This window comes from Myodes glareolus, chromosome 7 (genome assembly GCF_982192425.1).
Source record: "Myodes glareolus chromosome 7, mMyoGla1.1, whole genome shotgun sequence".
NCBI lineage: Eukaryota > Metazoa > Chordata > Mammalia > Rodentia > Cricetidae > Myodes > Myodes glareolus.
The window spans coordinates 48,549,512-48,564,046 of record NC_142032.1 but is presented as its reverse complement, the minus strand read 5'-3'; the positions used below and the strand labels follow the sequence as shown (position 1 = coordinate 48,564,046).

Sequence of the window (14,535 nt, the reverse complement as noted above, 5' to 3'; positions counted from 1 at the left end):
GGTCTCTATAGAAGCATGAAAGCAATTTTCTTATTTTCTCTCTTCTCGCAAAACACAAAGCAAACAGACATAGTTTATGATAAGTAAGGGAAGCATTAATCTATGTGAAGAAGTTTATGACATGGAGAGAAAGTAGGTATATATTTGCTCAACAGTTTTGAAAAATTGTTTCCTTACATTTTGTCCTGCTGAAATGTATAAAGATACCATAAAATATCCTACAAGTGTTAACATTTAAAAGGAAGAAGAGCACACCCACCTTTCTGAGTCTAATTATGTGGTCTAATTAAATAGATAGAAAACTTGTGCGTGTGTCTAAATCAGACTCCAAGATCACTGTATATCTTTAGAGTGGTGAAAGATATACCAGACATGCAAAATCCATTTTAAAGATTTTGTGCAGATATACAAAAGTCATACATCCTCAGTCTCTGTTGCTGGCTAAAGTTTCAAGGTCTGTTTTATACAAAAATTCATGAAACTATTAAAATTAATAATGATAAATTTTGTATGATTTAATGGAATATTAAACACCCAATTTAATGGAAATAGAATTGAGTCACACAGATATAGTGACCATCTGTGGTAGCAAAGAAGTTCTTTGTCCATACTCACTGTTTACATATGAGCCAACTGCTTTCAGTTCCCCAGGATGAAGTTCATCATTTTCTAAACAGTGTCTTTCACAAGAATAAATGAGTAAAAACTTTTGTCATAGATTATAATTCTGGCGATATTTAAGTGGTATGTAATTTTATTCATTTTAGGAACTCATCATGATCATTGCCAAATGACACTGATGGAGAATATTTCAGAGTTTACCGAATTTATTCTTGTGGGGCTAACAGATGTCCCAGAATTGCAAATTCCTTTGTCTATTGTCTTCACTCTTCTTTATTTGATAACACTGTTTGGGAATCTTGGGATGATTATGTTGATTCTGATGGACCCCAAACTCCATACTCCAATGTACTTTTTCCTCAGTAACCTCTCCCTGGTAGACTGTGTTTATGCCTCAGCAGTTGGTCCAAAGGTAATGGTTGGGTTTCTCACAGGAAATAAGGTTATATCCTACAATGCATGTGCTACCCAGATGTTCTTCTTTGTAGCCTTTGGTGCTATTGAAAGCTTGATCCTGGCTTCAATGGCCTACGACCGCCATGCAGCAGTGTGTAAACCCCTGCACTATACTACCATCATGACAAGTACCACATGTATTCTAATGGTCATCTGCTGTTATATGTGTGGAATCCTGCAATCCTCCATCCATGTTGCTCTTGCGTTTCATCTTTCCTTCTGTCATTCCAATGTGATCAATCACTTTTTTTGTGACATTCCTCCCCTGCTGAACATTTCTTGTTCTGATACCTACATAAATGAGATAACACTCCTTCTCTTGGCTACAATGGATATTGTTTTCACTCTTTTGGTCATCTTGAGAACTTACATGCTTATTTTCATCACTATCCTAAGGATGCATTCAGCTGAAGCACAGAGAAAGGCCTTTTCTACCTGTTCTTCTCACCTCATTACTGTATCTATCTTCTTTGGGTCACTCATGTTCATGTACTTACAGCCCAAAACTCATCATTCCATGAACACAGACAAAATTGCATCTGTGTTTTACACCATGGTTATTCCTATGCTGAATCCTATGGTATATAGCCTGAGGAACAAAGATGTCAAAAACGCACTCAAGAAAGTTGTTGGAAAACTAAATTCTTCACTGAACTTACTCACTTAATTCTGATTTATTTTTCAAGCATCTGCAACTTTAATCCTTTATCTTTAAAGAATAGTTTATTAGTGAGTCATATCATGTTTGTCTCTCTGGGTCTGGCTCACTATACTCAGGGGAGATTTCTCTAGTTCCATCCATTTGCCTGAAAATTTCAAGATGTCATTGTTTGTTTTTCACAACTAAGTACTTCATAAGTGGATAATAAGTGGATGTAAAGCAAAGGATAGCCAGCATTATTCATAACCCCAGAGAAGTTAGGTAACAAGCAGAATCCTAAGAGAGATTTACATTTATCCACTGGGAAACAAACAGAAACTCCTGAGAAAATTGAGAGCATGGAGAGGAGGAAGGGCAGGTGGGTGCAAAGGGAGGAAGAGGTGAAAAGGGATGTCTGGAGGAGAACTTGAGGAAATAGGATGGTCTAGATAGGTAAAGGAAAAGAGGGAGAGTAAGAAAGAGATATCTTGGTTGAGGGAGCCAAAATGGGGCTATCAAGAAACCTGGAATTAGTGAAATTCCCAGGAATCTACGAGGATGAACATAACCCTAAGCAATAGTGTAAAAGGTGACTGAACTGACTTTCCCCTATAATTTGATTAATGTCTACTTTAGTTGCCATCAAAGAAACTTCATTCAGCAACTGATGGAAGCAGATGAATAGATCCAAGCTAGCACTAGGCCAAGTTCCTAGAGTCCATTTGAACAGAGGGAGGAGCTATATTATTAGCAAATATTAGGGGTCAAGACCATGATGGGGATACATACAGTAACAGTTGACTCGAGAAAATGGCAGTTCACTGAATTCAGACTGACAACTGGGGAACCTGTAAATGCCCAAACTAGGATCTAAGAACGTGGTGACAGTTGTGAGGCTGAGGCAGTTTGTGGGTCAACTGGCAGAGGCACCAGGATTTATCTGTAGTGCTTGAACTGGCATTTTGGAGACCATTCTCTTTGGAGGGATACTTCGCTCAGACTAGATATAGGGGGAGGGCCTTGTTCCTGTCTCAAAGTGATGTGTCAGACTTCTTCACTCATTATGGAAAGCCTCACCCTCTCTGAGTAGTATATGGTTGGGTGGGTGGGTGGAAGGTTGGGAGAGCAGGAGTGGGGAGAATGGGGAGGGAGAACTGGGATCAGTATGTAAAATGAGAAAGATTGCTTTAGAAAATAAAAAAAAAATATTTATAACTATTTCTTGTCTGTGATTTCTTTAAATATTTTTTTAAAAAAGAGAAATATGTCTTCATGTGTTGGTAATATGATCAATTTAAAATGAATTTGGAGTGTATCTTAGAATAAATAAAATTTCAATTTAGCTTTCAAATCAGTATCATAATGCTAGAAAACTCACGTTCAATACTGTTTCTTAAATTGGCAGGAAGTACTTTTCAGGTTAAACTTCATGTGTATATGAAAAGTTTTATTTTCAATTGTTTTATTATTATCATTATTAGTTATAATTATTTCTTTATTAGAGAATAATTATGTAATTTCCACTTCCTGTTCTTTCATCAGGACCATGGTATATATTTCTGTTTGCTCTCTTTATAATTCATGGTTTCATTTTTCAATAGTTACTAAAGTTCAAAATATCTCCATAACATTTATATTTGACATAAAACAATTGCTCTCAGGTATTAAGTCTATAGAATAGTGTCTAGATATGTTGTCATGCATAATCCAAAGAGCTCACTCCAAATTATATGATTCCACATGGTTTTGGTGATACAGAAGTCTTGAATCTTGAAGATAAAATAATTTTAGTGATGGAGTTATCACAGTGAATGGAAACATATTATCTAAATGTAAATAATACCAAATTCTACAGGCCAAATACAAATGTCAGTCAACAACAAAAAAAGTAGGCTAATTAGTGCACTTAATACCTTATATAGTTCTAAGTTGCAGCATTTAAGCAGTATTTTTCTTAAATAAAATATTTGTGAAATGAAGATAAACGATTACATGAACAAATAAACAAAACAGTGTTTCTAAAATATCTGTTCCTTTCCTGCATTCTATATAGAATTTGACCACATTTCATGACTATTTTGCATAGAAATATTTTCCATCACTGTGTTTCTTTAGTCTTCACATAAATATCCTTCTGAATCTAGACAATGGGAAATTTATAAATCAATTACTTATGGGAACAAAAGCCATCAGAAGGGTGAAAATGACAATGAGTTATTTCCTTCATTACTAAATATTACTTCAAATGAAAATATCAAACTCAAGAACACTAGCAATGGGACATTTTTGGTAGACTGTAGGGGGAATGTTTGATATGGGAATTAAATGCCAAAGTTAATAGGGAGCTACATTAATTAGCATCACTGAAACCGATATTCAGTGGGAGCTGTTTATTCTTGATAGTAATGGCTCTCTATCAACCCTTTTTATCTATCAAGCTAGTATTTATAGGAATTACTAAATAAATATTCAAAAAGAATAAAAGTTAAGTAAAAAATTAATTATCTAATTGGTTAAGGATTAGAAAATGGAATAAATGAGTATCTGAGTAACAGGAAGCATAACTAAGACCTAATTAATGAGTAAACACCAAGGTAGTTCCCTGTTAGTTACCAAAGGACTCTGGGACTGATTATTCTATGCTCATAAAGAAGGGAAAACTCTAATATTAATAGACAGTATTCTTTTTTCCCATGTATACCACTGAATTGGAAGTTGTCCACTTTTCCATATTTCATTCACTTAACCCACAACTTATCTCTAAATATATCCTATGTCTTGAATGCTGAAAATGTTTACATACTTAAGAATATTGGGAAAACAATGAGTTAGAAGAAAACCATCAATGACACTAAACACCAAGTGAGCTGCAGGTCATGGTACAAGAAAATGTAGCAGAAGAACGTAGCACATCAATGAATTCCCACTGCCTGATGGAGGGAATGTAACTAGAGTTGAGGAAGACTGGCATCCATCTTGAGGATTCAGGTAGAGTGCTACATACTAACAAAGAATTTTTATTTTTCAAAGACAACTCACAAAATGGATTTTCAGACTTGGAAAAAATAATATTAGTAGTACCCAATGCATTTTCTGTGAAATTCCTACAGGTAAGAAAATATCTAGGAAACATCAATGACTGCCTTGTAGTCATTAAAAATTACATCATTCACTGCTCAATGCAAAATTTCTTCCAACTTTATTTATTAACATAGTAATCAAAACCAAAGAACTCTTATAAAAAGGGAGCAATAAAAGTACTTACAATCTAAATAGACCTGTTAGTCATGAAGAATTAGAAGCTGTTATCAAAAATCTCCCTACCAAAAAAAGCCCAGGAACAGATGGTTTCAATGCAGGATTCTACCAGAACTTCCAAGAAGAGCTGAAACCTATACTCCTTAATGTATTTCACAATATAGAAACAGAAGAGTCATTCCAAAACTCTTTTTATGAAGCTACTGTTATCTTGATAGCAAAACCACACAAAAACACAACCAAGAAAGAGAATTACAGACCAATCTCACTCATGAACATCGACACAAAAATTCTCAACAAAATCCTGGCAAACCGAATCCAAGAACACATTAGAAAAATTATCCATTATGATCAAGTAGGCTTCATCCCAGAGATGTAGGGCTGGTTCACCATACGCAAATCTATCAATGTAATCCATCATATAAATAAACTTATATTTTAAGTTATATGATCTTTCTTATATGAAAGACAAAAATCATATGATCATTTCATTGGATGCTGAAAAGCATTTGACAAAATTCAACACCCCTTTATGATAAAGATGCTGGAGAGATTGGGAATAAAAGGATCATACCTAAATATAATAAAAGCTATTTACAGCAAGCCGACAGCTAACATCAAATTGAATGGGGAGAAACTCAAAGCCATTCCACTAAAATCAAGAACAAAACAAGGCTATCCACTCTCTCCATATCTCTTCAATATAGTGCTTGAAGTTCTAACAATAGCAGTAAGACAACATAAGGGGATCAAAGGGATTCGAATTGGAAAGGAAGAAGTTAAACTTTTGCTATTTGCAGACGATATGATAGTGTACATAAGCGACCCCAAAAACTCTAGCAAAGAACTCTTACAGCTGATAAACACCTTTAGTAACGTGGCAGGATACAAGATCAACTCCAAAAAATCAGTGGCCCTCCTATACACAAAGGATAAAGAAGCAGAGAGGGAAATCATAGAAACATCACCTTCCAGATAGACACAAATAGCATAAAATATCTTGGGGTAACTCTAACCAAGGAAGTGAAAGACCTATTTGACAAGAACTTTAAGGCTTTGAAGAAAGAAATTGAAGAGGATACCAGAAAGTGGAAAGATCTCCCTTGCTCTTGGATTGGGAGGATCAATATAGTAAAAATGGCAATTCTACCAAAAGCAATCTATAGATTCAATGCAATACATATCAAAACCCCATCAAAATTGTTCACAGACCTTGAGAGAATAATAATCAACTTCATACAGAAAAACAAAAAACACAGGACAGCCAAAACAATCCTATACAATAAAGGAACTTCTGGAGGCATTACCATCCCTGACTTCAAAATCTATTACAGAGCTACAGTATAGAAAACAGCTTGGTATTGGCACAAGAACAGAGAAGTCGACCTATGGAATCGAATAGAAGACCCAGATATTAACCCACAAACCTATGAACACCAGATTTTTGACAAGGGAGCTAAAAGTATACAATGGAAGAAGGAAAGCATCTTTAACAAATGGTGCTGGCATAAGTGGATATCAACCTGTAGAAGAATGAAAGTAGATCCATATCTCTCACCATGCACAAAACTCAAGTTCAAATGGATTTAGACCTCAATATTAATCTGACCACATTGATCCTGATAGAAGAGAAAGTGGGAAGTAGTCTGCAAGAAGTGGGCACAGGAGACCACTTCCTAGGTAGAACCCCAGTAGTACGGACAATAAGAGAAACAATGAATAGATGGGATCTCCTGAAACTGAGAAGCTTCTGTAAAGCAAAGGACACTGTCAGTAAGATAAAAAAGGTTACCTCTGACTAAGAGAAGAGCTTCACCACCCCCTCATCAGTCAAAGGTCTGATTTCCAAAATACACAAAGAACTCAAGAAACTAGACACTAAAACTCTAATTAACTTAATTTAAAAATGGGGTACTAAACTGAACAAAGAATTCTGAAGAGAAGAATGTCAAATTACCAAAAGACACTTAGGTCATGCAAAACCTCATTAGGTATCAGGGAAATGCAAATCAAAACAACTTTGAGATACCATCTTATACCTCTCAGAATAGCTTAAATCAAAAACACCAATGATAGCCTATGCAGGAGAGGATGTGGAGTGAGGGGAACACTTATCCATTGTTGGTGGAACTGCAAACTTGTTCAGCCACTGTAGAAATCAGTGTGGTGGTTTCTCAGGAAACTGGGACTCAACCTCCCTTAGGACCCAGCAATTCCACTCTTGGGAATATACCCAAGAGATGCCCTATCATACTACAAAAGCATTTGTTCAACTATGTTCATAGTAGCACTATTTGTAATAGCCAGAACATGGAAATACCATGCTTCTCATTTGAAGAATGATTTAAAAAGGTGTGGAACATATACACATTAGAGTTTTACTCAGCAGAAAAAAACAATGGCATATTGAATTTTGCATGCAAATGGATGTAAATAGAAAATGCTTTACTGAGTGAGATAACCCAGACACAAAAAGAGGAATATGGTATATATTCACTCATAAGTGGATTCTAGCCATAATTAAAGGTCTTTGAGCCTGTAATTCGTGATCCTAGAAAAGCTAAAAAAGAAAGTGAACCTGAAGAAAATCATATAGTTATTCTCCTGGTATTGGAAATAGGCAAGATTCCCTGGCAAACTTGGGTGCACGGGGGAGGGGTGGATGTAAGGGGAGATGGGTAGAGAGAAGGGAGAAGGGGAGTATTCGGGATAGTTTTGGGGAATGGGATGGGTGGGATGGAGGAAGGATAGAGATGGAAGCAGGGAAGTAAATATGTCAACTAAGGGAGCCATTTTAGGGTTTGCAAGGGACCTGAATCTAGAGGGGTTCCCAGGTCCAAGGAGAGGTCCGCAGATTGTTCCCTGCAGATCAGAAAGGAGGATGCCTGAACTGGCCTTGGCCCATAACCATACTGATGAATATTTTGCATATCACCATAGAGCCTCATCTGGCGATGGATGGAGACAGAGACAGAGTCCCACATTAGAGCACTGGACTTAGCTCCCTAATCCAAATGAGGAGCAGAAGGAGGGAGAACGTGAGCAAGGAAGTGAGGAGCACGAGGGGTGCGTCTACTCACCGAGACTGTGAGACTAATCTAATGGGAGCTCACCAAGGCCAGCTGGACATGGAGTGATGGAGCATGTGATCAAAATTGACACTCTGAACGTGGCTGTCAATGAAGGCTGACTGAGAAGCCAAGGACAATGGCATTGGGATTAAATTCTACTGCATGGGCTAACTTTGTGGGTGCCTGGTTTGTTAGGATGCTCAACCTTTAAAGACCTGTATGGATGAGAGAGGACCTTGGACTTCTCAAGGGGCAGGGAACTCTGACTACTCTTAAGACTAGAGAGGGAGGGGGAGAAGGGCAGGGGAGGGGGGCAGGGGGAGATAAAAGGGAGGCACGGAAGAGGTGGAAATTTTTAATAAATAATAATAATAATAATAATAAAAGTGCTTACTTTCTGAAGGTGGCCTGACATTTAAGGAGTTGTGATATATCAATTATTGAGCACAATGTTTATTGTATTTCATGGAAATAAATATAAAAATGTTTGTTTTTTATTTAGTAAAAGAAATTCAACAACAGATAATTGGCCCATGCCTTGTCTTTGCCCATCAACTCCTTGACTGCTTGGTATTGGCATAAGAACAGAGAAATCGACCTTTGGAATCGAATAGAAGACCCGGATATTAACCCACAAACCTATGAGCACCTAATTTTTGACAAGGGAGCTAAAGGTATACAATGGAAGAAGGAAAGCATCTTTAACAAATGGTGCTGGCATAACTGGATGTCAACCTGTAGAAGGATGAAAGTAGATCCATACCTATCACCATGAACAAAACTCAGGTCCAAATGGATTAAAGACATCAACATTAATCCGTCCACCTTGAACCTGATAGAAGAGAAAGTGGGAAGTAGTCTACAAGATATAGGCACGGGAAGCCTCTTCCTAAGCAGGACCCCAGCTGCACAGACAATAAGAGAAACAATGAATAAATGGGATCTACTGAAACTGAGAAGCTTCTGTAAAGCAAAGGACACTGTCAGTAAGACAAAAAGGCTGCCTTCTGAGTCGGAGAAGATCTTCACCAACCCCTCATCAGACAAAGGTCTGATCTCCAAACTATACAAAGAACTCAAGAAACTAGGCACTAAAACTCTAATTAACCCAATTAAAAAATGGGGTACTGAACTGAACAGAGAATTCACAACAGATGAACTTCGAACTACCATTGTGTTTTTGTCTGCACCTTTATGTTGCTGAGTTTTCCAGCAAGAATTTTCAGATGGGTCCATGTCTATCCACCTAAGGATATTATTCTGTGGATCAAGGATATTTTCTGTCTATATTCCCTAACAAAAAACTTAGCGTATTTTTAACATTGAAGGCTTATCTACAGAATCATCTCATTTCTGTGTTTGGTATATTTAAGGTAAGTGAAGTTGAAAGCTTATTGTTTTTCTCATAACAAATGGTAAATACATGCACATAGGTCTCACAAAATTCTTGATCAACTAGTCTAAGCATATCAAATCTCGTCCATGTATTTTTAAAAATCCTCATATTTGGGCTGAAAAATAAATTCACAAGTGTCTGTAGCACACAGAGTACAAATATTCAAAATGATGAGAGATGATATCATCATGCACTAAATATTGTGATTATAACAAATATTTGAGCTCTGACATCCCAGGAAAACAAACAAAAAACATGTTCAAGAAGAACAAGTATAGACTAATGTGATTCTAGTCCAGTAATAAAGGCTGTGTAGTTTCTCTCCTTATTGAGTCCCTGGGTCAATTGTAATATAGAGAAACTTAATAATTTTCTAGGCAAAATATGAAGACAGAAATATCTCTGGAAAAACTCTGTCACGTCAATGGAATACCTATGTGTATATGAAACTTTATTCATTAAAATATTAAAAGTGAGTTGCTAGATATTATTTGTCTAAAATTTTAAATACAATATATTAATATATGATAAACTCACCAGAAATAGGGTTCAATCTTCTTTATAAAAAGAAATCACCCATAATTTCAATAAGGAGTATGAATCCCACAGAAGATAAGACAAATACATTATTTAAAGATAAAATAAGAAAGTATACGAGTTTTAAAACTTTATGTTAAAATTATATGGAAATAAGCTAAATGTTTAAACTGATAAAAATTAAGAAATAATGGTATAAGGTTTGAACATTTCAAAACGTCAAATTATTACTTAAAAACTACAGACACCATGAAAAATATTTTGTCATTAAATGTCAAAATAAAAAAATCTTTAATTCCACAAAACTCAATGAAAATAAATGTCGAAATTTAGAAAGAATGTTACAGGAACTCTTTACAAAAGGCTTTGGTTTCTGAGGGAAATATTTTTATGAGTAGTACTTAATCTTTATTTGAGCTGAGATAGTTTATTTTTATAGTAATGAAAACATTAATTGCTATAGGGCTGGGACAGTCAGGTTTATTTTTACAGTGATGAAACATTAATCTCTGTAAAGGTGGAATAGCCAGGAAAGAAAAAAGCAATGAAAGTGATCCATTATATAGTAATTTATATCTGTTTAAAACTGGAGCTTAATCCGTTCCCTCTACAGAGTGGCGCCCAACGTGGTTCTTCTTTTTAAGTATTAGTAATAGATCTCAGTGCCTGACTATTGCTATCGAAATTCTTTTCTATTGATTGGCATCACAGGCTCATTTCTTAGAGTATTAAGTACACAGTATGTTATGGCTTACAACAAAGATTTTATACAGAAATTTTAGTAACAGAAAACTAAGGAGTGTAACCAGAGATTTTTTTATGAAAAACAGAAATTAATTTATGCTGTCCAACTTGTCTGTCACTCAGAGACAGGATCTCTTTCTTCAAGTTTTAATTCATCTATACCCACAAAAGCACTTTCTATTCAAATGCAGACAATGTATCCTACTCTCTTGTTCACGCTGAAAGGTCCATATGTAGTCATAAGTCTCTAGAGGTATTCAGTGACATGCATTGCCTCCCTAGAGATGTGTGCAAAGTTGCCATCGCTGGCTTGATCTTGTCAAGAATTTAAGTCCAGCCCCTGTTCCAGAGCGGAGCTTCACAAAAAGGAGAATATCTACAGGTGAGAAAAGAAAACTTCTTAATCCAATGATATGAACATGAGGGATTTTCATACCTAGTACTTGATAGTCCTATTTACTGGGATAATATAAAAATTGACAGTCAATTTAAAATCTGTATATCCAGTTAGAAGAAAGGATAATTTATAAACAATTTTATTATAGAAATTAAAATTTTAAAAAAATGTGTGGGGAGTACTAATGGCCAAAATGGTTCAACAGTCTCACTAAAGATATAATTTTCTAGGTGATTTCTACTTTTTGGTTCACTGTTATTCCACCTCTACCACTGTACTCTACAGAACTAAAATTTCTTTTTTCTGGATCATCAGCTATATTATAGAAATGGTTAGGGTAGAGGTTATACTCAATAAAACATAAAGAAAATATAAATATAGAAGCAAATTTATTTTACTTAGGCTTTCCTTACTGACAAGTCTGAATCACTTCTCACATTAAGTATTAAGTAGTTTGGAGAAGTATGTACAATCCTCTTTCCAACTTCAGAGGTTTTCTTATGTGGAAACAACTTTTTACACAAAGAACAGTAGTAAGAGTGTCACCTTAGATTTACAATCCAATATGATTTGCTGAAGACAGTATATCTATAGGCAAAGACAACAACTTTTTCAACTTTCCCTATTTATTCACCAAATACAAATGAAACAAGGATACATTGATGACAGGAAATAACAAACATTCTGTTTATATGAAAAATGATAATTGTGATGATAAAACAGTAAAGTTGTTAGTTCTACTATTTGAAAAATGCTACTTCTTTGCTTTATTCACAATATGTAACTAATCAATATTTCAAGAATATGATCCATAGAACATTGCATTTCTTGAAATTTCAATATTTAAAAACAAATATCTAAGAACATGCTCATCAATTAGAGAAATGGTTTATGATCCTTAGAGCAGAGTCTTGGATACCTTCCAGGTATTGAGATATTTGCTAGAGATGGAAAATGAACTGTCAGTTAGTCATAGAAAAAATGACAACATGCTTCCATGTGTTTTCTGCTGATTTTGCTTCATTCTACATCCTAGACAATAAAACTAACAGACCTATTATAGTGATAATGAATATTGTGATTGAGTGTGTGTAGAATATACACCGGAAAAGGGATCTAAGCCTTACAGAAATAATATAAACTATTTGTGGCAATTTTTTTTTTGTGACCAAAGAAATGTCAGTTACCATCTGCAGCATGACATCTGAATGCACCACCTGTCTTTTCCCTGCGTTCAGGTCATCTTGCATATAGCACTACAATGGGCAGAAAAAATAAACCTTGGCACAAGAAATGACTTAAATTTCAGATATCAGTGTTGAATATCAACATAATCCATCATATAAATAAATTGAAAGAAAAAAACCATATGATCATTTCATTGGATGCTGAAAAAGCATTTGACAAAATTCAACACCCATTTATGATAAAGGTGTTGGAGAGATTGGGTATACGAGGATCATACCTAAATATAATAAAAGCAATATATAGTAAGCCGACAGCTAACATCAAATTGAACGGAGAGAAACTCAAAGCCATTTCACTAAAGTCAGGAACACGACAAGGCTGTCCACTCTCTCCATACCTCTTCAATATAGTGCTTGAAGTCCTAGCAATAGCAATAAGACAACATAAGGGGATCAAGGGGATTCGAATTGGAAAGGATGAAGTTAAACTTTCGTTATTTGCAGACGATATGATAGTGTACATAAGCGACCCCAAAAACTCTACCAAAGAACTCCTACAGCTGATAAACACCTTTAGTAATGTGGCAGGATACAAGACCAACTCCAAAAAATCGGTTGCCCTCCTATACACAAAGGATAAAGAAGCAGAGAGGGAAATCAGAGAAACATCACCTTTCATGATAGCCACAAATAGCATAAAATATCTTGGGGTAACTCTAACCAAGGAAGTGAAAGACCTATTTGACAAGAACTTTAAGTCCTTGAAGAAAGAAATTGAGGAGGATACCAGAAAATGGAAAGACCTCCCCTGCTCTTGGATTGGGAGAATCAACATAGTAAAAATGGCAATTCTACCAAAAGCAATCTATAGATTCAACACAATTCCCATCAAAATTCCATCAAACTTCTTCACAGACCTTGAGAGAACAATTATCAAGTTTATATGGAAAAACAAAAAACCCAGGACAGCCAAAACAATCTTATACAATAAAGGAACTTCTGGAGGCATTACCATCCCTGACTTCAAACTCTATTACAGAGCAACAGTATTGAAAACAGCTTGGTATTGGCATAACAACAGAGAAGTCGACCTATGGAATCGAATAGAAGACCCGGGTATTAACCCACAAACATATGAACACCTGATATTTGACAAGGGAGCTAAAGGCATACAATGGAAGAAGGAAAGCATCTTTAACAAATGGTGCTGACATAACTGGATGACAACCTGTAGAAGAATGAAAATAGATCCATATCTATCACCATGCACAAAACTCAAGTCCAAATTGATTAAAGACCTCAACATTAATCTGACCACTTTGAACCTGAGAGAAGAGAAAGTGGGAAGTAGTCTACAAGATATAGGCACAGGACACCAGTTCCTAAGCAGAACCCCAGGAGCTCAGACAATAAGAGAAGCAATGAATAAATGGGACCTCCTGAAACTGAGAAGCTTCTGTAAAGCAAAGGACACTGTCAGTAAGACCAAAAGGCTACCTTCCGACTGGGAGAAGATCTTCACAAATCCCTCATCAGACAAAGGTCTGATCTCCAAAATATACAAAGAACTCAAGAAACTAGACACTAAAACTCTAACTAACCCAATTAAAAAATGGGGTACTGAACTGAACAGAGTATTCACAACAGATGAACTCCAAATGGCCAAAAGGCACTTAAGGTCATGCTCAACCTCCTTAGCAATCAGGGAAATGCAAATCAAAATAACTTTGAGATATCATCTTACACCTGTCAGAATAGCCAAACTCAATAACACCAATGATAGCCTATGCTGGAGAGGATGTGGAGTGAGGGGAACACTCATCCATTGATGGTGGGAATGCAAACTTGTTCAGCCACTTTGGAAATCAGTGTAGCAGTTTCTCAGAAAACTGGGAGTCAACCTCCCTCAGGACACAGCAGTTCCACTCTTGGGAATATACCCAAGAGATGCCCTATCATACCACAAAAGCATTTGTTCTACTATGTTCATAGCAGCACTATTTGTAATAGCCAGAACCTGGAAACAACCTAGGTGTCCCTCAATAGAAGAAAGGTTAAAAAAGGTGTGGAACATATATACATTAGAGTTTTACTCAGCGGTAAAAAACAATGACATCTTGAATTTTGCATGCAAATGGATGGAAATAGAAAACGCCTTACTGAGTGAGGTAAGCCAGACCCAAAAAAAGGAATATGGTATGTATTCACTCATATGTGGATTCTAACCT

At 35.9% G+C, this 14,535-nt stretch overlaps 1 protein-coding gene across 1 annotated transcript; it reads left to right on the top strand.

Moving 5' to 3' along the window:
• The first annotated feature begins 790 nt into the window (after positions 1-790).
• LOC125397425 (olfactory receptor 5B12-like) lies at positions 791-1,744 on the top strand. Its single transcript, XM_048429829.3, has one exon. It carries the CDS (start codon positions 791-793, stop codon positions 1,742-1,744), a length of 954 nt encoding a protein of 317 aa, XP_048285786.1.
• Positions 1,745-14,535: the final 12,791 nt, after the last annotated feature.

Bases quoted from the DNA above. Each gene is read 5' to 3' on its own strand.
- LOC125397425 (XM_048429829.3), top strand. From the start codon at position 791: ATGACACTGATGGAGAATATTTCAGAGTTTACCGAATTTATTCTTGTG.